Here is a 26,264-nt window from a genome sequence, read left to right as displayed (position 1 = left end):
GAGGTTAACAATCTGCATTTAGGCATTCGGCATGGCCAACGACTCCCTTTTTGTGTCGTCAATGCTGTTTTGCCCCTTAGTACATTTGTTCCCATTCTCATTCATTTTACAAAATAAAGATTAAATGCACTAAAATATTCAAAAAATTGTGCAAATGAACACTGTTCTATGGATAAAGATACAAGTTAGGGGAAAAAATTACTGGCTGGCAGGGAGTAGGGATTACGGGCAGGAATTAAACACTCTGCAGTGTTTAATCTCTAGTGTTGAAAATTTTATAGTAGAATTTGCCCGCTGATATACAAAAATCCAAACCTGGTATTAAAAGACTGTTTAAGCATGTCAATAAATAATGCAATACACTCAAGATGCACAAAAGCCAATAGCCACCTACACAGTCACCATTTCCACCTCAATAATCTTTCTTTTTATGGTTTCAATTAATCAGATTCATACTTAAAGACCCAAATTAATGAGATGGGCACCCATGCTCTTAACTAAGGTGTGCTGTCCCTCTGCGGGCAGGGCCCAGGAATCTGTACACTCCCTTGGACAAGTTTTATTTACATAGCTGGGAACCTATATGCAGACTGGTATAGAAATTACAGGTCTAGAAAGAGTAGGATTAGAGAAGGTACACAAGTAGGTAGGAGATGATATGGTATACGAATCTATTCACTCCACAAAGGATATCTCAAGTCTTTTCCTTCCATGGTCTCCATTTCTTCCACCTCACATGTCTCTTTTTTCATGGAGATCACTCACGGCCCACACCACACAACTCAGCACTTAATTATAAGTTACCCTGCATCGTTCGCTAATTCTTTTGTGCAGGGTAGAAAGACCTTCCCAAATAGCTGGTCAGTCCTGGATTCCCCTTTGCTAAGACCAGCGACAGCAAGTGGTTCATAATGTTTATAAAGCACTTTACAAAGCAAAAGTATATGCTTTTACATATATTTATCTCATTTGAACTTCACAATATTTTGAGGAGTCACAATTATCTTCATGTGAGATAAAATGAAATGGGAGTCAAAATTCAAACCCAAGTTTTCTAATACTAAACCCTTTTTTCCTTCCACTGACTGATACCTGCAAAGTTAGCGCTATACTGCTGGAACATCTGGAGGTAGACAATACCTTCTAGACACAATGAACAAGAAGAAGGCAAAGTATGCAAAGCCTGTGGGAAATGAACAAATGAGGGTCTGCACAGGAGCCATCGTAGCATGCCAAAACTGAGAGGGAGAAAGTCCTGAGAGGCCAAACCACAGCAAAGGACAAGAAGACTTTCTAGTTCTTTCTATGCTGTTTGTTCACCTTGGGCACAGTGATTTCTCCAAGAATCAGCCTCCTCATGTGTAAGCCAAAAAAGTGATCCCTTCTCTGCTTATCTCTGAAAATTATTATAAGGGTCAAATAAAATAATATATGGAAGTGCTTGGGATATAAAAAAGAGAGGGAGGGAGACATATAAAATAGACTTTTCAAAAAATGAGCATAACTAACTTACAATATGGTGTGTACTGGCAACTCCTCTTTCCCCTCCCTGCTTATTCATAGAGTGGGATTTCCATTTCTCAATTTCCAGATGACGTTTATAACTTAAATTAATACATACAGGGGTACCAAATCTTTTTATTGTCCTTATCAAAAGTCACAATTATACCAGTAGTTAAGGACTGCAATTTAAAACAACATACCACACTTCAGCCCTCAGACCAGCAAAACCCAAGCAGGCCTGCAGCACGCCCTGCCAGCCATGCGGAGAGAAAGGCTCCCCCACATGTCCCCAGGGGACAGAAAGCACTACAACTTTCCAGAAACAGACACAATGGCACCTGTGCAATTTTGAGTGCCCGTACCTTTTGTCCCAGTAACCCACTTTGGGGACTCTGTCCTACAGAGATAGAAGCCACACTTTCTTTATGGGTATTTGCTGCAACGTTGCTTGTAACAACAAAGAACTGAACAATCCAATATCCGCCAAATGGGGAGTAGTTGTAAAATAACTGCATATTCTCATTGTGAATAATGTAACTACTGAAAAAAACATTTTGTTAGATCTGTTGACTTGGAGGAATGCCAACATTCAAATGAAAAGAGTAAATTACAGAGTATGGATAGTACAATTTTGTTTTCATTAAAAAAACAAAACAGAAAAAACTCACACTTATGTGAATGTATTTGTAAACATTTGTATAAACACAGATAATCGTGGGGAAGGAAATCCTCCCAACGGTTAACACTGGTTACTTTAGGAGAACTGCACTGGAGGGAATGAAAAGCAGAGAAACTATTAACTTTTGGATTACACCTCAGTATGGTTTGACTTGTTGTAATGAACATGTATCATGTTGCTAATTTGATTTAATCCAATAAAGATAAGTCATTTCCCCATAGAGTGGTGGAACAGGGGAAGGGAACATAATAGGGGAACAGATACCCACAAAAGTAAAAGATAATAAGTGAAGATTATTAGAAAGAGGGATTGAAAGAGAACCTTCTTTCAAAACTACGAATAGAAAACAAAAACGAAAATTAAAAAAACACCAAATGAAACATCTTTTTCCAGGGGGTAAGAACAATGGGAGAGAGATATGAAAGGAAAAGGCAAGGCAGGAAGATGGAGAGAAGGAAACAAGAGTAAGTGGACTGGGGCTGGGCAGGGTCCAGAGTCACCGAGAAGCAGAGAAAAACAACAGCCAGGTCTGCAGTCACATGCATGGAGGAGGAGGAAGGAGAAAGTCAGAGAGCTGAAGTGAGACAAGTCCTTTTCTAAAACTAGGCAGTACAAGCAATCTTAACATTCTCTCCTCACTTTCAAGGGAGAAAAATGCTAACTTTCCAAAATCTAGAAACTGGAACAAATGACAAGAGCAACTTTCCTCTTCTATTGGCTTACATCTCCACCTTGTGGTCTGTTCGGAACATAGCTGTAGTGTGAGCGTGTGTGTTGGTATGTACACCTATGACTACATGCATGCGTGTAAGTGTATATATTGTTATATGCATATATACTTACCAGCATTTATGCATTATATATTACACCTTTATTACATATATTATACATAAATAAATGTATATAACTATACATATATGTATTATAAGTATACTTATATATACACACACTTACATACTTATATAATACATGTGAGTACTATATAAAATGTATGCGTATATTCAAGGTCTGTCTGGAAAAACTCCAACCATGTTAATATAATGAGAATGGTTTGTGTGACATCAATGTAACCTGGCAGCCAAGGAGAGTGGACTGGAATACGCATGCATGGACAATGACAACTTCACTGTACTCGTCAGTGGGGGTGGTAGACGCTATTGAGTGAGCATGTGTACTGTGTAGCCAGTGCATTCAAAATGAGTGAGTGAGTAGAGATACAAATCTGCATCAGATTTTGCGTTAAGCTTAAACATTCCTCTGTAGAAACCATTCAGGTGATTCAGAAGGCCAAAGCTATGGGCAACTGGTGATTGGCAGCTTCATCACAACAACATGCCAGCTCATGCATCATGTGTCATTCAGAGTTTTTTGGCAACATATCAAATCACCCAGGTCACTCAGTCCCCCTTCAATCCCGATTTGGTGTCCTGTGACTTCTGGCTTTTCCCAAAACTAACATCACCTTTGAAAGGGAAGAGATTTCAGACCATCAGTGAAATTCAGGAAAATACGACAGGGCAGCTGATGGAGACTGGGAGAACTGTGTGAGGTCCCAAGGTGCCCACTTTGAAGGGGACTGAGGCATCATTGTCCTATGTACAATGGTTATTGTATCTTGTAGCTTCTTCAATAAATGTCTCTATTTTTCATATTATATGGCTGGATACCTTCTTGACAGACTTCATATGTACTTACATGCATATTTTTAAATTCAAGTAGAACTATACAAACAGAAATAGCCTAAGTGTATAGCTCAAAGATAATTCCCAAAATGAACCTCAGTTAATTACTACATAATGCAAAAAAAAAAAAAAAACCAGGGCTCTAGCAAAACTCCAAGGCCCCTTGTGTCCCCTCTCGTCACCGAGCCCCCAAATGGAGACACTTTTGGGGTTTACAACACCAGAGGTATGTTAGTCTTTATAGGACTGGGAACACACAGTATGTACTCTCATCCGGCTCACTTAGCTCAATGTGCTAAGACTCACCCATTGTGTGGGCGCAGCTGCAGACCGTGCCCTCCCATCTGCTGTGGAGTGCCACTGCACAGTGCGCCACGATGGGCTTATGCACTGTAGTGGGCGTGTTCTGTGGGCTGCTTCCTGGTAGGACTATTAAGGATAATGCTACTATAAACAGCTGTGAACACGTCCTTCGTACACTTCAGTTTTAGGAGGTGCAGTCAACAAATTTTCCAAAGTGGCTGTACAACTAACAGTCCCACCAGTAATACATGAGAATTCCAGTCACTCCACATACTAGCAACACTTGACTATCATTTTAATTTCAACCATTCTGGTAGGTGTAATAATATGTTTGCAACTTTCTGATGACTAATGAAGTTAGACTCCTTTTCATGTGTTTATCATTCAATACTTTCTTTGGTGAAGTCCAACTTCAAGTATTCTGCCTATCTGTTTTTGGTCTGCTTTTTTTCTTGATTATAGTTCCTTACACACATATGCCAGCACAACTCCTGAGTCAGATGAATGTACTGCAGATACAGGTTCCTGCTCTGTGGCCTGCCTTTTCACTCTCTCTGTGGTATCTTTTACTAAACAGAATTTCTTTTTTTTTTAAAGATTTATTTATTTTTAGAGAGGAAAGGGAGGGAAAAAGAGAGAGACACATCAATGTGCGGTTGCTGGGGGTGATGGCCTGAAACCCAGGCATGTGCCCTGACTGGGAATCGAACCTGTGACACTGGTTCGCAGCCCACGCTCAATCCACTGAGCTACGCCAGCCAGGCTAAACAGAATTTCTTATTTTAATAAAATCAAACTTATCATGCGTTTCCTTCATTTTTAGTCATTTTTTCTGTCCTAAGAAATCTTTGCCTATCCCAAGGCCATAGAAGATACTCTCCTGTTTTCTTCTAGAAGCTTTCAGTTTTACCTTTCACATTTAGACCCACAATCCTTTTGCAACTGATCTTTATGGAGGATGACAGCAGAGGCTAAAATTCATTTTTTCCCATGTGGCTATCCAGCTGACCTAACACTGTTGATTGAGGAGATCATTTTTTTTCTTTGCTGCGCTGCACTGTCTGCTTGGTCATAAACCAAGTGACAATATATGTGAATATATGTGTGGGGCTGTTTCTGGACTCGGTTTTGTCCCACTGGTTTAATTGCCTACCCTTCTGCCAACACCACACTGCAGCCTGAAGGTAAGGCTGGATACCATAATGTGAGTCTTAGGGCTTTTGTTCCTCTGAATTGCCATATAAACCTCAGAATCAGCTGATGTGACAAACAAAATCAGAGCAAAAGGCTGGCTGGTGACTCCACAGCTCAATCCTGATGTAACTGACACCCACGCAGCACCAAGTCTCCTGTCTCTCATGAGGGCGCATCCCTCTGCTGGGCTTTCCTTAATTTTTAAAAATAATGTTTATAGTGTTGAGTGTAGACGCTTTATATGTCTCCCATTTGATTAATTCCTACATGTTTCATATTTGTAATGTTGTTATAAATGGCTTCTTTTTAATTGTTTTCATTTGATATTTGTTGTCCAGCTTTCAAAACCTTCTTAGGAGACAAACTACCAGCTCGCTACTGCTAACCTGCTTGTGAACGGGCTATGCAACACTACAAAGGGTTCCAAGATTCGATGTAATCCCAATTATGAAAATAAAAAGCAGTTGATATTTGATCAACTGATCTAGAGTTTACATTAAAAAAGGAAAAATCTTAAAAAAAGTGACAGAAGACTGGCCTATTGTGTAATAAAACATAATAAAGCCTCAAAATTAATGCTACTAACACCATGAGTAGACAGAGATTGATGGAACACATTACAAAGTCGAGAGAAGATGGACAACTCAGTAAAAAAAAAAAAAATCTAGTCAGTCACAAAAATAGGGTAGCCAGGTAGGAAAAAAGTTGGATTGATATTTTTCACCAAATTAATTTCCAAATGGATCAAATATTTAACAGTTAAAAAAATAAAATCATGAAAGTACTAAAAAAAGCACAGGATAATTTATTTATAACCTTAGTTCACTATAATTATATATAATAACTACTTGACTCTACTAAGAAATAACTAAAACTACCTTCAATTTTTAGATTGGAGTAGGATACAAAAGTTTAGTAACACTGTCTTTAGAAGACTGTATGGAAACAAGCGCTCACATAAATTGCTAGCACAAGTCTAAATTGGTTCTATGGAAATGATAAATGGATACCCCTTGACCCAGCCACCCTCTTCTGAGAACTTACCTAGAGATATACTTACACACATATATAATACCTTACATATAAGGCTTTTCATCACTATATTTTTGTAATAGAAAAATATATGTATTAAATACATATTCTGCCTATCTGTTGTAATGGACTGAAAATAACACACATCTCTCTCTTTTTAAAAGATTTCATTTATTTTTAGAGAGAGGGGAAGGCAGGGAGAGAGGGAAGGAAACATCAATGTGTAGTTGCCTCTCACACACCTCCCACTGGGGACCCTGCCTGCAACCCAGGTATGTGCCCTGACTGGGAATTGAACTGGTGACCACTTGGTTCGCAGGCCGGCACTCAATCCAGAGCCACACCAGCCAGGGCAACACACATATCTCTTACAGGACAGCAGTTAACTAAATTATGGTATGTGCGTAAGTAAAATATTATAAAGTTATGAAAACTAATGACAAAACCCTATATGCTTGTTTGGGAAGATCTCCAAGATACCTGATTAGACGGCAAAGGAATGAAGTAGAATGGTATGGATAATGTGCCACCATATGTGTAAAGGTGAAGGAAAATAAGAAAATATATTTATATGTTGTAGTATATATACTTCAGAGAACCCTGGAAGGATATGCCAAAAATTAACAGTGATACTTATGTCAAGGAGTGGGGGACACAGTGGAAGGAAGCCTTCCCATTGAATACTGTTACATGGTTTTTGATTTCTTAATGATGCAAACATATTACTTATGCAAAATATACCCTTCTTCCTCCCCTATTATTGTTTGGAGTGTGTCTGAGAGGAGGCAGTCAGATGATAATGATAACACTCTGAGAAAAGCAAAACACATAGAACCTGCAACTGTGGTAACATCACTGGACTGAAGAATGAAACATCTCTCCCAATTCTCTAATCTGGAACTTCTTACATGAAAATGACTTTCCGTATTTAAGCCATTTTGAGGAGGGTTATCTGCTATTTGCGGCTGAGGGCATCCTAACTGCTACACTAGCGTAATGGCTAAACCAGACACCTCTGGGTTGGGCAGAGGGGTTAAGAACCATAAGTACCATATGCTTTTGCAGACCCCTTACTTAGTCCTCCTCCTCCTCTCTCTGCTGCTAGTGCTGCAAAAAAAAAATAACCCTCCCCCTGTACTCTTCATTATACAGACCCTTTTGAACTTAATTTCTTTTGTGTTGTGAATTTTTTTGTTTATGTTTCCCCCACCTGACTGCACTCTTTAAGAATGAGCATTATGAAAGATGAACAAATCCTATCAAAGTCACTTCTGTGGTCACATCATGTGCCTCTATTAACTTCTGATCCTAAACTTTGCTAAGAAGGTAGCCACACTGCACCAAAGTTACTTACTGTTTCATCGAACTACCCAAAATCATCAGTAAGGTAGAGATAAAGCTCTATGTTTCACCAGGTACCATTTCATTTTCCTCTTCATGAACACGAAGACTACATTTCCCAGCCTCCTTTGCAGTTAGGTTGAAGTCATATAGGACAGGTTATGGCCAAGGGGCTGTGTGTATGAAAACTCCAGCCTACAGCGTGTAAGAGGGGTGCAAATTCTCCACACCCTTCCTCTTCTCCTGTCATAGTGAACATGGAGATCGTGTATCAAGAGAGAACAGCTAAAAGATGAAAACAACCTAAATCCCCGAGTCCTGTCGTAAAGGCTGCTGCCCTGAGCACTACCAGACTTTGTAAGAGGCAAGCAGAAAAAGTTGTTGTGGGATAAACTCCTGAGAGTCCCAGGTTTCTTTTATTACCAAAGCCCCACCTATCGAATCCTTAGTCAACCTTTCAATAGACCAAAGTCTACTGAGTGCCTAGTATATACCAGCTCTGCGCTAGGTGTCTGGATGATACAGAAAACAATACAGATTTTTTTCACTGAGTAAATATTATCAAGCACTGTGTTAGGCTTTGGTCTCTAGGTAAATTAGCTCCTCGCTGATATTCTCTCAAAGCACAATATACAGCACTTTTCTGCTGAACTTACTTATCTGTATGACTCTTTAGTTCATGTCTGTCTCTCTCACTGAACTGTACATAGTTCAAATGCACAAACTAGGGGTTTCTTATTGTTTGGGGGTTTTTTACTACCACATATGTAGTACTATTGCTTGGCCCATAGTGGACACTCTCAATAAATATCTACTTAAGGAAAGAAGGTTTCTATTTATAGCAACATTTTTGCTTTTTAACTATTTTATTAAATTAGCAGAGAATTTTAATAATCTTGACTATACTTAATACTGCCTTGGTTCAACTATCCTTGTGCTCACTGAAATAGAGAGAAAAGCAAAGCTTTCCTGATTTCAGCATCTCCTCTGCACATCAGAAAACCTAGGAAGTTAGTGTATTTCCAGGATATAAGATAAATTATTATGGCTTCTGCACTGTCTCACATGAGCAGGCTAATGGTATAGGTGTATGTACATTCCTTAGCAATTTCCTACTTCTAGAAGAGTAGGCTGATCATGTGTTAATAACTTTAAGTAACATAAAGTATAAATCAACGATTCTTTAGGAAATCTCAGTACTATTAGATACAAATCATGCTTCCTATAACCCAAGCTTTAAATTACAATAAAACATTCAAAATGGGGGAGGGACAGTACTTTTGAGGTAATATTTAAAGTAATTTTTTCTTTTGTCTACTTTGGTTCCCAGTATAGTGATATGAAATGTAAATTGAAAGTATCATACTTTTTTTGGCAGTTCAAAGAAAAAGTAAATATCTGAAATTGAATTTAAATGAAATGTTTACATTTCATTATCATCTTCTCTTCTTTTGATTTTAGCCATTGGTCTGCTTGTTAATATCCATTCCTGACACATAATTACCATCCTAACCTCTAAATAACTTCCCACCCCCTATAATCCTCAATACAGTTGGTGGTGTGAAGATGAAAGGCTAGCCAATTAGCCACCCACTACAGCCGAGTCAATCATGCAGTCTTTGCGATGGTCACAGAGCAGTGGAGTATGCAATGATCTTTTTCTCTTTACGGACAAAGATTTAACTAATTGTGAGACTTAGCAATGCCCCCAAATATAAAGGGCAATAGGGTTTTCAATCAGAAGCTGTGTCATTGCTTTATAAGTCACGGCTTATCTTCTAAGAAAGATTGTTACCCAGAGACTTCTTTAACAAGTTTCCGAATGCCCTAGATTAGTCACCCATTGCTTATTTAGACCAAAGTCTCACATCAAGGCTTTCTGCTTTAGAACAATGATCAGTAATCCTCAAGGTAAAGCCAAGATTCTGTCACATGACAGCTACACATTCAATTCCATGATGGCCACATTAATGTCTGTATAAGGGAAATGCTAGTCCAAACTGAAGTTTGACAATACTTTTCCCTCCTTAATAGGGCGACATATGAGGAGAAGGAGAAAAGAGGAGGAAAGGGAGGGGCAGAAGGACCCCAGGGAATGAGGGATGGAGAAGAAAAAGAGAGGAGGCAGAGGGCTTGCCTGCTCAGGAGAGAGAAGGAAAGCGAAAAGGGGACAGGAAGAAGAGGAAGAGGGCAGAGCTCCGGGAGGGTGGAGAGAATCAGCGGGTTCCATGGGAGTCCCTCCTGGTCAGGCACCCTGATCTTGTGGGAGTGTTCCGCTTATCACAGGGCTCTGAGGTTTTGATTAGTGGATGAACCCCAGTTCTCCAACAGCACGTGTGTGGTGGGGATAATCTAGCACTAATGGCAAATGTGCCGTAGGGAGCCAGTCTACGGCATTTTAAAGTTCGGATAAGGCCTTCTGGCCAACGTGTTTCCGTAGGCCATGACCTAAAGGAAAGACCTGCCACCCCCCCACCCCCCAGTGACAAGGCAACCCACATTGATATCGGATATTACAAAAGCAAACAAAAATGTGGGAGGAACCCAGAGATTAGCAAAGCAAACAAAAATGTTGGAGAAGCCCAGCACTCCTAACTGACTGTGAGGAGGACTGAGGAAATCTTTGTGAGTCACTGAAGAGATGAGACAAACTGACTGGCAGAGAAAGGAATGGTGTTCCTCCAAAGACAGAGCTGAAAGGTCCCTGACAGCTGGTATCAGAAGGGATTAGGCCACTTGACAATCCGGAGGCAGGAGGGCAGCCTGCACCTGTGAGCCGAAGCCAGTCATGGCTACGGCTGAATTCAGACCCTCAGAAGGCTTGGTTCAGGCAGAAAAATTCGTAAGGTATGAGAAACCGGAATGAAGAAGAGGACTCAAATGTGGGGGCTGGGGTTTTTTTAAAGGCGATAATAACGCTCTGATATAGGCGGGTGAGTAAAGTCAAGGACCAGAAACTCTGAGCTCAAATCTAATCTACTTCTAGCAACCTACTTTAACTTGAACCTTCATTCCTTCACTCATCCATGCTTACACCGTCTGACCCCACCAAGTCTACAGCGGCGCTATCCTCCCGATGAGCTGCGTCAGTGCAATCTGGGTGTCCTTTTCATGGCCCATGAACAGATTCCTGGGATTTTTTCTACATAGTATTTGAGAATGATTTTATCGAGTATACATTTTCTTATTAGTCAGATTCTGCTGGAATGTCTACAGAATCTGAACTTTTTGGACAGTTATGGGCTGAACTGTGTCCCTACAAAAATTCATTTGCTCAAGTTCTAACCCCTAAGACCTCAGAATATAACAATATTTGGAGACAGGTTCTTTGAAGAGGTAATTAAGTTAAAATGAGGTCATTAGAATTAGCCCTAACTCATATGGCTGGTATCTTTATAAGAAGAGGGAATTGACACAGACTCACAAGGAAATGACCATGTGAAGACAGGGAGACATCTACAAGCCAAGGAGAGAGGCCTAGGAAAGATCCTTGCATCACGGGCCTCAGAAGGAACCGACCCGGCTGCTGACACCTTGATCCTGGACTTCTAGACTCCAGAACTGTGAGAAAATACATTTCTGTTGTTTAAGCCACCAAGTTTGTGGTACAGTTTGCTATAGCCGCCCTATCAAACTAATACAGGCAGGTATATGTAAATCTATTCCGGTTAGGGTAGGTACAGTGGATCTAAAGAAATCCTAGTCCAATAAGGATTCACCAAATAAATCACCTTCCAGGTCACCTACCATTCTCTTTCCTCTTTTTTACCTGCAATAATTTACTTCATTTGAGATGATTAGTATGTAATTTCACATTCATTTCTTGCTCTTGGCCAGACTCCATGCGACCTGGACACACCATCACTGTCTGTTACACCCTTTTTTACCTCCTCCCTTACTCCACAGAAGTCACTTGTACTCGCCAGTGCTTATCCACTTTTAAACAGCATTCTTCCAGACGCTTATTCTCAACTACTCTGGACTTCTGTTCCTGAACAGAAAAGCTGCAACAATATATATGCTTCCCTCAGTTTCATGTTGGAGCTTGTAGAAATGCCCGGCTAGTTTCCTGAATTACTTCCATCTCTCAGGGAATTGGATTGTTGCTTCATAGTTCCTCCCCAGTTGGGTCTTATCCCCATGCCACCCCAACTGTTCCCCAAGAAATGCCTATAGGCCCACAGTGTGCACCAGCCTGAAACACAGGGCTGGGGGCAGACCCAGCAGCAGGACTGCAGACATCTCTGCAGGCCTCCATCCCAAACTCCTCTGCCACCAGCCTGCTGCACTCCCTAAACTTCTCCCAGTTCATTTACTTTGGACCCAAGGAGCCTTCAGCTAAAATACCACCAGAAGATAAGTCACTGCCAATGTGGATTCCGTTGTGAGAATGAATGTGTGACAGTTTACTGACAGAACAAGCAGCAAGCTGGGCACTGAGGAAAAGGGACACAAGATTTGGAAGGGGTGAATGAGAGGGCAGAGGCCCACACGCAGAACATGGAACAAGACGGGCCAGGGAGGCCAGGCCCCTCTTGAGCACTCAGGGGGTGGGGAAGAAAGGACAGGAGGTCTCCTGGAAACAAAGGAGGCAGCATGAACCTCTGGGGCCCCCTCCTACCCGAACAGTGTGCAATGTCTACCAATAGCATCTTATGTTTGTAAAGGTTTTAGAGCTTACAAAGCCCTTCACACAACAATCACCTCCTCTGTTCCAAACAACAAGGAAAAGAGGCAGAACACAGATACTCATTTTTAAGGTCAAAGATTTTCAAGCCCAGATGACTGAGTGACTAGTGAGCAACAGAGCTGAGTCCTTCTCATGCTGGTCCAGCTTGTACGGTGCAGTGGCGGGGGGTTGGGGGGGTCACGTCTGAAGACACGCAGGTCTAGAGGAAACCCAAACTCTGAGACGGATTGACTTCAGAAGCTTATGCAAGTTACTTGACTCCTCCGTTTTTCTCCCGTAAAAATGGGGATGTTATAAAGATCTCCCAGCCAAAGGCCCTTAAAGAGCTTAGCACAGTGCCTGGTGCACAGAAACAAACAGCAGACACGGCCATGAGCTCCCACCACGAGTGTCCCACACCAGGAAGCAAAGGTTCGACCCTGCCGCCTGTCACCATCACCTGAGGGGTGTCCCCAGCATTACTGCTCCCCAGGCCACCAAAGTCAGGCTCTGCAAGCATATGGTCCAGACTCTTGTTATTTTGTCTTTTCTCTTTCTCTCCTTCTTTTATTTTTTACATGCTTCTTGAGTGACTGTAAGGCAAAGTACCACAATTAAGAACAAACAATTTAAAGCTATATTTCTCAAACTGTATGTATGGTGCATTCAGATCACCTGAGCATCTTGTTAAAATGCAGGTTCAGTAGGGCTTGGGCGGTGGGTCTGAGATTCTGCATTTCTGACACGCTCCCAGGTGACCTTGACATTACTCATATGCAGGCTGCACTTGAAATAAGAGCAAGGATGCTGAGATTACCACAGGAGAGAAAGGGAGGTGACAGAAAAAAAGAAGGTGTGAGAAGCAAGAGGGGGCCAAACCACAAAGACATAATGCGTAAGTTGGCTCGTTCAAATGACACATGAAGAGCAGTAAGCAAGGCCTGAGATCGTAGACTGTTACCAAATGGTAACTCTCACTGCTCATCAAAACAACAACCTCCACCACCACAAATGCTACAAGGGATTTAAATGGTTTCTCCCCCTCAGACCATCACCTCTCTATGTGGTCCCTGTGCCCCCATGAAACCTGCTCCCCCCAGCTGATTAAGCCTTTAATTTCTGGACTAAAAAGACCCCTTCCTTCAATGTAAAGACCGTTCTTGACAACTGGTACTCTTTTCATCTTGCATCCCTTTGGCCACCTGTTCAATTTTTCCAACCATGGATCAGCACCGTCCGCTTACTTCACTGTGGTCACTGTACCCCAGGGACCACAGACCACCAGAGAATTGTCAGAAGCCAGAATGAAATGGCAGGCCCCCTGCAGGCTTCTGTTGTTTATACACCTTGCCTGGGACACAACTCCTCCCTCACTGGCTCCTTCGTGTTTTCCCCACAGAAAGGACTTAAAGAGTTCACCTAGCTTCCTATATTTCATAATATCTTTCTAAAACCCTTGGGTCCCATGCTCCTGAGAAGACAGAGACCAACAGGAAGCGCCTCCTCTTCAGCTTGCCCCAGAGCAGCGGTCAGCTATCCCAGCCGCACAATCACCCGGACCCCCTATGCCCCACGCCCACTCTAACTTAACTGTTGAGGCAGGGCCTGGTCGTGTGTGGTCAAGGGTCAAACCCACTGCCCGTGGGAAGTCATTATCCCTAACCAGGAACTAACAGGAGCAATGACAGCATCATCCACAATGACATCTGCCTTTCTGCAAGGACAGCATCATCATCCTTGGTGGGGAAGAGGGAGAGAGGGAGTTATCCTAAGCTCATTACCGTCTAGTGCTAAAGATGTAACAATTTATGATTCATTAACCTCAACCTTGGAGAGCTGGACCACTCCTCTGGGTCTTCCCGCAGAGCCGGGTGCAGAGCGGCTGCCACCTCCAGGGTGGGAATCACCCACTGGCAGAGAACAGGGAAAAGGATCCAACCGCTGCACTCCGGCCTCCACGAGCCACAGCCTAACTCTTATGAGGACACATTTTTTCAAAGTGCCAATTGAAAAAAAACCAAACCATTTTCCCATGGAAGTGTGTGACTTCAGGAGTTTAAAAGGCAGCTAACACAGCGGAAAGCTCAGCCAAGGAATGCAAAAGAAATTTTCTGACTTCGCCTGTATTCTACCTAAATACCCTTCCTCTGAGACAGGACTCAGCTAAACACACCCAGTTTCCTAAGCCTAAAAAATTAATGAAAACTAAGTGGAATAAATATGACAGGAAAGCACTATAAATGAACAGAATATATTTAATGATTAAAGGAAGGAAGGCACTCAGGAAACAGCTGTAGTCTCTGCAAATAAACCGTCACCCACCATGAAATCCCTATAAATGAAAACATCATACCTGATGAGATCTGGCTCTGCACCCTCGTTCTTAAAGGATGCCAGAAGTAGTCTCTCTCGAGTTACAAGATCATCCAGTAGGCTCTGTCTTCGGTCCCCTTCAAGCTGGGTTCTGCAGACATCTCGTTAAGGTCCAACAGTGGGTGAATTAGCTCATTTTACCTGTCACGTTATTAAGTGAGCTCTTCAAGGCAGTTGTGACTGCTGCAGACTCTGATCAATCCCGTCCGGAAGAGACCTGAACCACCGCCCTTCTTCTCTTGCTCTGACCTTCAAGGAAAGGACTTGGACAGAACCATGGCAGGGGACTACACACCCTGACATCACACAAATTACAGCAGGTAAATATGACTTTCATCCTGGTGACCAACACTGTAATGATTATTCCCGTCCAGCGGGACAATATGACTCAGTGAGTCCTTAGATTTTGAGCTTTAGCTGTCAATGGTCAAGGTTGTTTTCCTACACATCAATGTGCTAAACACTCTGTTAAAAAAAAAAAGAAAAGAAAAAAACAAAAAAGGAATCTATATTGCCCTCTTTCTTCCATGTTAACACCTATTAATACCTAGAATACACTTTGTAAAGTGCTACTTTATGCAACAGATTCTCTCTAAAAGTTGTTACAATCATTTTATTATTTAAATACATTGTATGATCAAAAGAGAAATGCAAAGAGGTAATCATATTTTAATGTGCTAATCTACCAGAGTAGGAATCCAAAGCCTACTAATCCTATTATGACCACTATCTATGATCTTAAACCAGTTATTTCACCTTTCTACTGTGTTTCTTTCTGTGTTATGCAAGATAAACTCTAACATATTTTTCAGCATAATTTATAAGTTATGGTTAAAAAACAGGATTAAATCTCAAGTTTTACATACTAGGTTTCATGAAGCAAACTATATGAGTTCTAGGCTGAGCATGTGTGTGTGTGTCTATGTGTGTTTTAAAAAACAAAACAAATCAGCCCTGGCTGGTGTGGCTCAGTGAGTTAGGCATTGTCCTGAAACTGAAAGATCACTGGTTCGATTCCTGGTCAGGGTATATGCCTAGGTTGTAGGCCAGGTCTCAGGTTGGGGGTGTGCGAGAGGTAACTGATCAATGTTTCCCTTGCACATGGATCTTTCTCTCCCTCTCTTTCTCTCCCCCTTCCCTCTCTCTAAAAATAAATATATAAAACCTTTTTAAAAAATTAAAAATAAAAAACAAAACAAAGGAAATGTTGATGGAGAAAACAAGTGGAGAAAGCTAACGAACACTCTGCAAGGACATATCTGACACAAGACATAAAAAAACAGGCACAAAAATAAGCCACCTTAACATGTTGGGTTTTATCTGCCTTTTACTTTTTTATTGAATGGCCTTTGTTTTATTAGCACTAAAACACTGGTGATTCAAAGCAGCCTTGGCCACACTGCCTAGTTCTAGTAAGACATTAGTTAAGACTGCTGCTTTAGATTTATAGACACTTTTCTTTTTAAAAGAGGGCTGGCAATCATCAAATTTAGGCCCCCCAAGTCCTAAGGAACTGGCAGAAACAAGTAGCAGCATGACTATTCCCTGGGTGGAAAAACTGTGGTCCCATGAATATATAGCTTTTCTTGCTAATTTTGAATATAAAGAGCTGGCCAACTAGTGAAATAGTAAATAAACCTGTAAAAAAAAGTCCCCAGTAACAGAGAGTTGTTAGAAAAATCATAAACCTCCCAAACCAATGTAGATAAGTAGTATTAGTGGCTTTAAATATTAAAAAATATAATAATAAAGGAATTCTCTCAGCATCGCAGAATGCCACGCTTTTCTGAGTGAAACTACTACCACTGTTTCTCCATCTCCTCCCCCTGCTGCGGTCACTGTGCTCCCCATCAGGGAAACCATGCAGTAACAACACCAAGCAACAGCAGGCTTAAGTACTTCTTCTGTATTACTAAAAGGGCCACATATTCGTCTTCCAATCAATGCAACATCAACAATGATTATCGATGTGCTTCAATTAGTGGTAAATTGTCAATAAAGCAGAGACTTTTCTTCTGTCTAAAAGATGTTCCTCAGAAAGCAAAAACAAAAATGACAGAAGCTATAACATGAATTATATAGGACAAAATGGGAATTTTAAATTGTGGAAACTATTAATTATATCACAACACTATGCTCAACCTACTCTGGCAACCTGTGGTTTTCAGCATCCAAACCACCCAAACAAACATAAGCTCAACTATAATCCAATATTACAGTTAAACACAGATTTAATCGGCTCAAGGATTTAACCACAAAAATAAATTGCAAGGGTATTCTTAGAAGACATAGAAGAACTTTTTAATAATCTTGGAGTAGTAGAAAATCTTTCTAAATTGAAAACCTACAGGCATGAAGGTGAGATAAATCTGGCTTTATAAAAATTTTAAATATCTGCAAAAAATTACAAGTTACAAACTAATAGTGGCAAATTTAGAAAGGCAAAAGACATAATGGAGCACAGAAAAAAAACGCTGATAATGCTAATCAAGGGAACAACACTCAGCTTTGCATTAGTAAAAGAAATGCAAACTGAAACATACATCCATCTCACCTGACCAGTAGGGAGCTGCTGGGGAGGCAGTTCTGGAAGGAGCCCAGGAGTGAGGCTCTCTCAGACATTCTTGGCAGGAATGTAAACAGGTTCAACCAACTGCCAGATTGCCTTTCGGATATCTAACCAAATTTAACTGGCACATTCTTTCAACAGGAATATTTCCTGCAAACATATTCACACATCTATACAGAGATTCAGAGAGGGAGATGTTCACTGCAGCATTATTTATAATAGCTAAATGCTAGAAACATCCGAAAGCTCAATAAGGAACTAACACATCTACACAATGGAATGTTTTATGGCCCCCAAAATACTGGGGAAGCTTCTTATGTACTGATTATAATGACAGTTAACATTTCTGAGCACTTACTACATGCTTACATGAATTATTTGATATGGAATAATCTGCAAAATGCAGTGTTAAACCAAAAAATAAATATTCAAAAAAGCAGTAGCAGCAGCAAAAAGCTACATGGTAAATAGTACATTCTGATTGCATTAAAAAAAACAGATAGCCATCTATATGTTCGTATATGCACAGAAAATCTCTGGAAGGATATGCAAACAACTGTCTCTAAGAAGGGGAGCTAGGAATTTAGAGTGTGAGGGAGACTTATTTTTTTATTGACTATTGTTTGTATTGTTTGATTCTGTCATATGCTAATTAATAAAAACACATTTCAAAACTATATGTATAGTATAACACCTTTATGGTCAAAAGATTTTTGTGTGTATTTATGTATATGCACATACACACACACGCACATTTGTTCATGCCTAGAAAAGCCTAGGGTGACAGGTACAACCATCAACATTGTTAACTATGAACAATGAGACGGAACAGGATGGGGATGAGGAAAAGGGAGCAGAGTCACTGGTAAAAAACTAACAAAAGCAACTGTGTAGGAAGAAAATACTTCTAATAAAAACAATAAAGACAACTTTTAAAATTTAGCAGACAGTTACATACTTAAACTTGTTACAAATGGACTAACTTCATTGGAGAACATCAGTTTTGAGAGCAGTAAAACTTGGTGACTGTGTTTGGTGGATTAGTAACTGAAGAACACAATCACAGACAGGTAATGTTGGAAGAGACCTCGGAGACCCGTAACCCAATGCTCTTGTTCTCCTGACCAGGAAACTGGCACCCAGCGTGTCTAAGTCCCCTGGCTGGTCACACAGGGAGGGGCTAGCCCAGTTCGTTCTGCACGAGATCGTGGCTTCCCCACCACTTCATGCGGGGCCTGACCACCAACATGTTCCAGGGCCTCTCCATCCTGAAGTTCCCGGCACTGCTCGTTTAATTTTGCCACTTCTTAGCATCCTGTTAAAAACAATAACAATACTGGTAATACTAATTCAGAAATTCTGGCCTTGGACAGGTAGCTCAGTTGGTTAGAGCATTGTCCTGATACGCCAAGGTTGAGGGTGTGATCCCTGGCCCGGCCAGGCACATACAAGAATCAACCAATGAATGCATAAGTAAGGGGAACAACAACTTGACGTCTCCCTTTCCCTCTCCTTTCCTCTCTCTAAGATCAATTTTTTTTTAAAAAAGTGTATTCCCAGAGACTTCCTGTACATCTGGGAAAACTAATCAATGCTCCACTAGGAACACTCTGCCTCTTTATTTTTAATCTATTCAGAGAACAGAGAGCATACAGAGAATGGCGGAAGGAGTTGCTGTTAACAAGAGGCTAAAGAATCACCTAGGCAAGGATCCTGCTACATGTATGTACACACATGGCAGTCGGGGGCATGGCAACAGGGTAAGGAAGGGTGAGAAAATAGGGCGCACAGACAGTGGATGATGCAGGGGTCTCCTCTTCCACCACCAAGATGAATAACCAAGGAAGAAGGTCAGCGAACATACAGACGAGGCAAAGGAAGCTCTAACTACCATAGCATGGATGAGATGGAAGGCTGTCACTGAAAGCAGATCGTGATTTCAAATTACCAACACCTACTACCAATGTCGTGAAGCCCAGCCTCTCTGCATAACCTGGTAGGCACACTCAGCCTGAGATGAAGTGCAGTGAGCGTGGTGTGGACCCAAGGGATGCCCCACCCCACTCCGGCTCCTGGATGTTCTCTTTATCCTGTAGAAGGCTTAAGAATTTAGGCAAGCCTTACTCGTAAATTAATTACGAGTGCAGACAAACCCTTCCCAGTGCCATAACAGAACTGCAGAGGACAGTGCAGGCTCCTAGAGACCCAATTTTTCTGGCTCACAAAGCATTTCACCTTTTTTTTTTTTTTTTTAACAATCTCTACTGAATACCTGTCGTGCAGAGGCCTTCCTCAAAGCACTGATCACATTCTGCAAGTACTATTTTAATACTATCATTATCTGTGTGCTATGATCTAACCTCCTAGACCCTAGGAGGAAGGACTATCATAGACCCTACAAGGAAGGACTATGTGTAAACTTTTAATAGTGGCTGTAACTTTCACAATCATGAAATAACAAGTAGCAGCTGATCCTTGAAGAGGGCTTATTTTATGCAAAGCACCTTCTATGCATATAATTTAATCCTCACAACAAGCCAATAAACCACGTATACTTCAGTAACCCCTTTTTCTCCACAGATGAGTAAAACAAGGCATGAGGAGATTCAGCGACTTATCCAAGGTTACCCAGAAAGTGTTGACATCATCTTTCACTGAGCACCCGCCATGTGGGGGACTAGTCCTGTGAGGTGCTTTAAATGTATTCTCTTCAACTTTCACAACAGCCTCGCAGAGTATAATTACTCCTACTCTGTAGAACGGAAGTAAGGTCAAGGAAGACTGAATTGTCCTTTGGCCCTGAGGAGGTGGCAGAGCCGGGCTCAGCCTCGGTTCTACCTGGTTCCAAAGCCAAGGTTCTTCCTACTACACCAGCGGTGCCCGACTCTTGGATTCCATGGAGCAGAAGCTTTCCAAACAGACTGGGGAAGAAGGGAGACTTACATAAAGCTACCGGGTACATATTTTGCCATGCATGGATATTCAAAAAACCTCAGCAGACAAAACTGTTTTTACTCTCATGATAAAAAAAAAAAGATTTTAACATTTAAAACTAGAAAGGACCATGTAACAAACCATAAATATAAAAAAAAGTCTGCTGACATAAACATGATCTTGTCTTTATTTTCCTCACAATAAAAGGCACCAGTGCAAACTGTCACGGACAGGCGCAGGGTCTGAGAACCACCTCACTCCCACCAGAGCCCTGAGGGGCTTTCACTGAAATCTATCCCGTCAGCCTCTCCACACCCTCAAGTCTGCTGTAAGGCGGTCGCTGCACCCATCTAACTCTCTCTCTGCCTACCTTTGTTTTCCAAAACAATAAATCAAGTGGAGAAAAGCTATTCATAGATTCTTTTATTATTCTACAGAACTTCTCCCAAGACACCAAAATATCTTTTGATACTGAATCCCCTTGTAAAGACATTTTAAAATTCTCTTTAAAGTAGCAAAGATCGTGCCCGTGAATACTGAAGCGTCACAAAAAGCCAATCCTGTAACTGTAATAGCTCTGAAATTCCACACACAGCCCCCACAGCACACACCTTTCCCAACTGACGGGGCAATCATAATTCCCATCTCAGAGAAGCCCTGGGAATAGAGTTCACGTTTTTCAGCAATTTTAAACTCTCTGGCTGCAGGAGTCTGCTCTATGAATTGCAAACTAACTGCTTAGAAAGCACAGAGCCTTCATTTTAATTTCACATTTATTCTTGCCGGGAAAAAAGTACTTTTCTTCAGGAGCAATAACATCTTGTGCCTAAACTCCATGAATTTAATTGTTTGGAAGGTATTTTCAAAATACTTATCTTTCTAGCATTTCCTAGTGTTCTTTGGAAAGCTTCACCAATGCAGAAGGGCATAAATTTAGTCAGCAAAGTACCATAAACTCTCAACTACCCGACACAGTAAGGAAATGTAGCATTCAAATATTCACATTGAAAAGGTCACCCAACATTAATTATGCCTCAAAAAAAGGATTAAAAAGTCACTCTATTGGTGATTTATGGACAAAAAGTTTCTAAGAATTACAGCATCATAAAGTATACCTAATAAACCCCGGTGAACACTGTTTAATCTTTGTGATGATTAAGGAGGGCAGCGAGGAGCTGCACTATAAACAGGATTTCTCTTGGCACTGCAGCAGCATGCCAATTAGCAGGGAATTCTAGTTGAAGACATGCCAGGTGACAGTTGACTGTATTGTTTCTACTAAAGTAGAATTCAGCTTTTAAACAACTGCCTTTGAGGCCAGACAGCCCTGCACTTGGATGTTGGCCTTCCATTTCCCAGCTGTGGGGTCCAGGGCAAGTTACTTGAGATCTCAAAGACTCCTCTCCTCGGAGTAAAAGCTCCTCTGCTGGAAGACTGGATTCTCTCTCCAGCTCTGTCAGTGACGTGGGGTGCAAAGTCTGACCTGGCCTCAATACCATTTTTGTAAGGAAGGGAAGGAACCACCCGAACAAACAAACAATGTGAGGTGATTAGGACTGACAAGTTGCTCTCTGACGGATCTGAAATCTGGGGGTAACTGCCATAGAATTGTTTGAAATATCTGGGAAGAGGAAGGTCAGGGGGAGGCAAGGTGGGTGGGGGAAAGAAAATTAAAAAGAGGTCTTCATTACATAGAAACTATCCTTTCCATTCTATTAAAAAACAAAAACCAAAAACTAGTCTCCCTGAAAACATAAAGGCTTGGAGCGCCCCCATGAGGTGGATTATCTGAATTTCATCCTTAGTACTGGTTTCCAGTCCAGTAGAAATAGACACAATAATCTGAAAAAATACGTAGGATTTTAAAGAGAGCTATTATATTCCAGTTGAGATTTTTATTTCTTCTAGGAAATTCTAAGTTATCCACATCAATGTCCTTAAATATTTTCATAATGTAGTTAATAATTCCATTTGGTATTTTTAAATGCTTAGTGTTTAATTAAGCAATACAGAAATCACTGCAACACCAAAGTCTAAGAGATTTTACAAGATGGTCAGGCTGCAAGCATGCAGAAGAACAAAGTCAATTATTACTATGAAATGCTTAGTACTCTCTATAATTAATAACTAGCAAGATATTATTATTAGAGAATAATAAAAGTTCTTAATTTGTACCTTTTGTGCACTACATATTCAGCACATAAATTTTGTAAGATGACTAATAATTGGTTACCTTAATAGAAGTTAGCAAATACACAGTTGTTAGTATTGTATTGTGTAGCAATACTTAAGTTACCTTTCTAATATATGTGGTTTAGGTAACAATAAAATGAATTCACACACCTTTGACCTCATGTGCAGACTTCCTAATACTTAGTATCAAAAGTGGATAAAACAGCCATACCCATATGAAACTAGTTGAGGTCTCTATATTAAGACCTGTTGATTTTAATAAAATAAAAACTCCTATTATAAGAGACTAACTGCAGTAACAAATGGTACCACAAGGAGGGTAAAGTTACAAACTAAGTGTATCAAGAATATTCCCATTAAAAATAAGGTCCCTCTTGCTTATGGAAATTAAACTTTTTGAAACCTTAATGGGTTAATAACTGAATATTTGGAAAATCATGCACCTAATCTATTTTTTAAAGATTTTATTTATTTATTTTTAGAGAAGGGAAAGGGAGGGAGAAAAGAGAGGGAGAAACATTGAATCATTGCCTCTTGTACATCCCCATGACCTGGGGACCTGGCCTGCAAGCCAGGCATGCACCCTGATTAAGAACTGAACCAGCAACCTTCTGGTTCACAGGCCAGCATTCAATCCACTGAGCCACACCAGCCAGGGCATGCACCTAATCTAAATCAACTTCCCTGGTGCCATAAGGGATTACACTTAGGGAAAAATTTTTTAAACATTTTCTATGTTTTATCTAACATACTATATTCCTATATTTCTCCATATTTAAAAGTGGGTAGTGCCTTAGCCAGTGCGGCTCAGCTGATTGGGTGGAGTCCCACAAACAGAAGTGCCGTGGTTCAATTCCCAGTCCAGGTGAACAAGAGGCAACCAGTGTTTCTCACATCACTGTTTCTCTCCCTCTCTTCCTGCATCTCTTCCCCTCTCTCTAAACCCTCTCTCCCTTCCTCTCTCCCTAAGAACAATGAAAAAATGTCTCCAAGTAAGGATGAATAAATAAATAAAAGTGGGCAGTAACAGCTGTTTCCTTGAGATACTAAAATTTGGGATTTGATTATGAACTGCTGACAATTTTAAGAAATGAAATGATCAGTTTGAGGTCAGTTTTCAAACCCACATAAACTCAGGTTTAAAGGATTCATTTAGTTAATAGGGCACACATATTCTGCTAAATTGATCAGATTATGAAATTTTTAAAAGATTTTATTTATTTATTTTTAGAGAGGGAAGGGAGGGAGAAAGAGAGAGAGAAAAACATCAATGTGCGGTTGCTGGGGGTTATGGCCAGCAACCCAGGCATGTACCCTGACTGGGAATCGAACCTGTGACACTTTGGTTCGCAGCCCATGCTCAATCCACTGAGCTACACCAGCCAGGGCTTAGATTATGAATTTCTTTAAAAAATGTTTTAATACTTGACAGTGTTGGTGGAAGACTGAGCTAATGACAGAACTTTCTTCAAGCAACTGCCCCCCTCCAAATTCCCAAACCCGAGGCAGTGTCTATACACTATGGGAGAATCTTAAGGCAAACAAGTTACATCCCAATAATCTACATAAACAGGAAAAATATATGGTTTCTACTGGTCCTGGGCTCTCAGAAAATGAAATAGATCATTCAAAATTCTGGAAACTCCAGGAGTGGAATCACTGCCCAGGACTGTCATGGCAGTTTTCCGACAGGAGCAGTGGCTCTTCAAGGTGTCTAGACGGGGCAGTGCTGGGCTCTGCGTAAACACAGCACGGACAGCATTAGCTCCCTGCACTGTAAAGGGTGCACCCAAATATGTCCATTCCTTCAGTGTCTTGCTTCACCAGCATATTCACTGTAACACATGTAACAGACACTTAAAACAGAAATCAAGATTATAGGCAATATTTTGGAAACCAGGTCTTCCTCAAGCTGTGGAAAAATCTGGGTGGTCCAGATTCCTTCCTTTCTTAAAATACGACTGTTTTTCCTCCCACTCTAGAAAAGAGGTGGAAATGTTTACATGGATACATTTGATGTGTTGACACAGCTCTTAGCAATAAGTCCTTCAAAAGGGCGATCTTTTCCTTCAGATTCTGCAACAAAGCTCTGATTGTCACCGTAAGCTGAAAAGAAAAGAACACATCCTAAGTATGCTAGTCCAGAGGGGTAGAACCTACTAAAAGTATCACATAAACACTATTTTATGTACTATGATTAAATCAAGGGAGGGCTGGAAGAGACACTCGGCCAGCCAGCCTCCCAAGGACAAGCTCAGGGTCAAAGGAATCTAAATGGTCACTTGACAACCTGACCAGGTGGTAAGCCACTCCAGATCTGAACGCTGACAGAGACTGGAAACTGTCACTTTGCCCTCGCCGTCTACTGAATCCTGTCTCCCGAGAACTGGTCCTCTGATCCTGTCTCCCTTGAAGAAGTGCAGGAAACTGCTCCCCAGGCTTCATTCTCCCGGGTGAGAAATCCACCACACACTCGCCCCTGCTTCAAACAACAAGACGTCAAGGGCCACTGACGTCCCAGCCAGTGCTCTCTAAACACACTGGTGTACTTACAGCTCATCTGGAGGTTTTATAGCAGTGTGTGCTTTGTCTACAAAAGGAATGTTACCCACACATCACTCATTTTCCAGGATTGTGTGAATTTTTCCCAATCATTCTACGAACCCAAAGGAAATGTTTGTTTGAGACTCTAAGTGCTGCATTAAAAGATGAAGGTGGAGTGGGGAGAGAGATTCTCAGAAATTTAGAAATATGAAAAATAAAATTGCCCATGTAAATTAAACAGTCAGCTATGGATGAATCAGAGATATGTTTAAAAAGATATACTATCACAAGTTGTCACCTGCTATCTTGTTAAAAGTGGCAATTATACAACTATAGTGGGAGCAAGGGCTCCCTCCTTAGATGAACAGCGGAACACCAGAAAATGGCCAGGGGCTACACACATGGAGCAACCCTCAAAGGTATCAATAGCCCTGGATGGGTGGCTCAGTTGGTTGGAGCATCATCCCATATACCAAAAGGCTGTGGGTTCGACTCCCAGTCAGGGCATGTGCTTAGGTTCTAGGTGTGATCCCTGGCCAGGGTGCATACAGGAAGCAACCAGTACATGCTCCTCTCTCACATGGGTGTTTCTCTCTCTCTCTTTCTCTTTTCCTCTCTCTAAAAATCAATAAAAAACATATTCTTGGGTGAGGATTAAAAAAAAAGATATCAAGAGCCAAAAAAAGTCAAACCTTAACTATTCTAACACCTCTGGAAACCATAGAAAAACCACCCACATGGGGAAATACCACAGAGAGGGGATTTCTCCTCGTTCAAAAAGTAAAGAGCTAAACAAACAAGTAAAAAAGCAAAATACACACACACACACACACACACACACAGAGGCCTAAAAAGAGTCTACAAAATTAGACCAAACACCAAACACATTCAAGAGATGAAAGAGTATGTAGCCATTAAAAAATATGACTAAAAGTATGACTAAAATCTAAATTTGTTAACATAGGATATCCATCACAGTTAAAAGAAAAAAAAATCAAGTCATAAAACAAAATGTCACCCACTCAAGGACAAATAATACAGGAATGAAATACATCAAAATGGCAAGGTGGTGTACCTCTATGTAGTGGGATTGCACAATGATTATAAGAAAATGATTACTTTTACAATCAGGAAAAGTCTACCATCATAATTTAACAGAAACTTTCTAAAGGACAGAAAAAGAAGGAATGCCTAATTCATATATTAAGCTAGCACACCCTAGTAACAAGCACTGACAGAGATAATGGA

At 40.9% G+C, this 26,264-nt stretch overlaps 1 protein-coding gene across 2 annotated transcripts in view; it reads right to left on the bottom strand.

Moving 5' to 3' along the window:
- STX8 (syntaxin 8) overlaps window positions 1–26,264 on the bottom strand; it is a 242,609-nt gene that overhangs the window by 197,802 nt on the left and 18,543 nt on the right. For both annotated transcript variants that reach the window (XM_028534387.2, XM_036033004.1), the window contains exons 3-4: window positions 24,484–24,578; window positions 14,757–14,867 (exon numbers count right to left, since the gene is read on the bottom strand). In XM_028534387.2, coding sequence (XP_028390188.1) covers window positions 14,757–14,867; window positions 24,484–24,578 — 206 coding nt within the window. The remainder of the gene's footprint in view (window positions 1–14,756; window positions 14,868–24,483; window positions 24,579–26,264) is intronic.

Source organism: Phyllostomus discolor, chromosome 8 (assembly GCF_004126475.2).
Source record: "Phyllostomus discolor isolate MPI-MPIP mPhyDis1 chromosome 8, mPhyDis1.pri.v3, whole genome shotgun sequence".
In the NCBI taxonomy this organism is placed as follows: domain Eukaryota; kingdom Metazoa; phylum Chordata; class Mammalia; order Chiroptera; family Phyllostomidae; genus Phyllostomus; species Phyllostomus discolor.
Note: the sequence above shows the minus strand (reverse complement) of the source record. Positions and strands in the feature narration are given on the sequence as shown.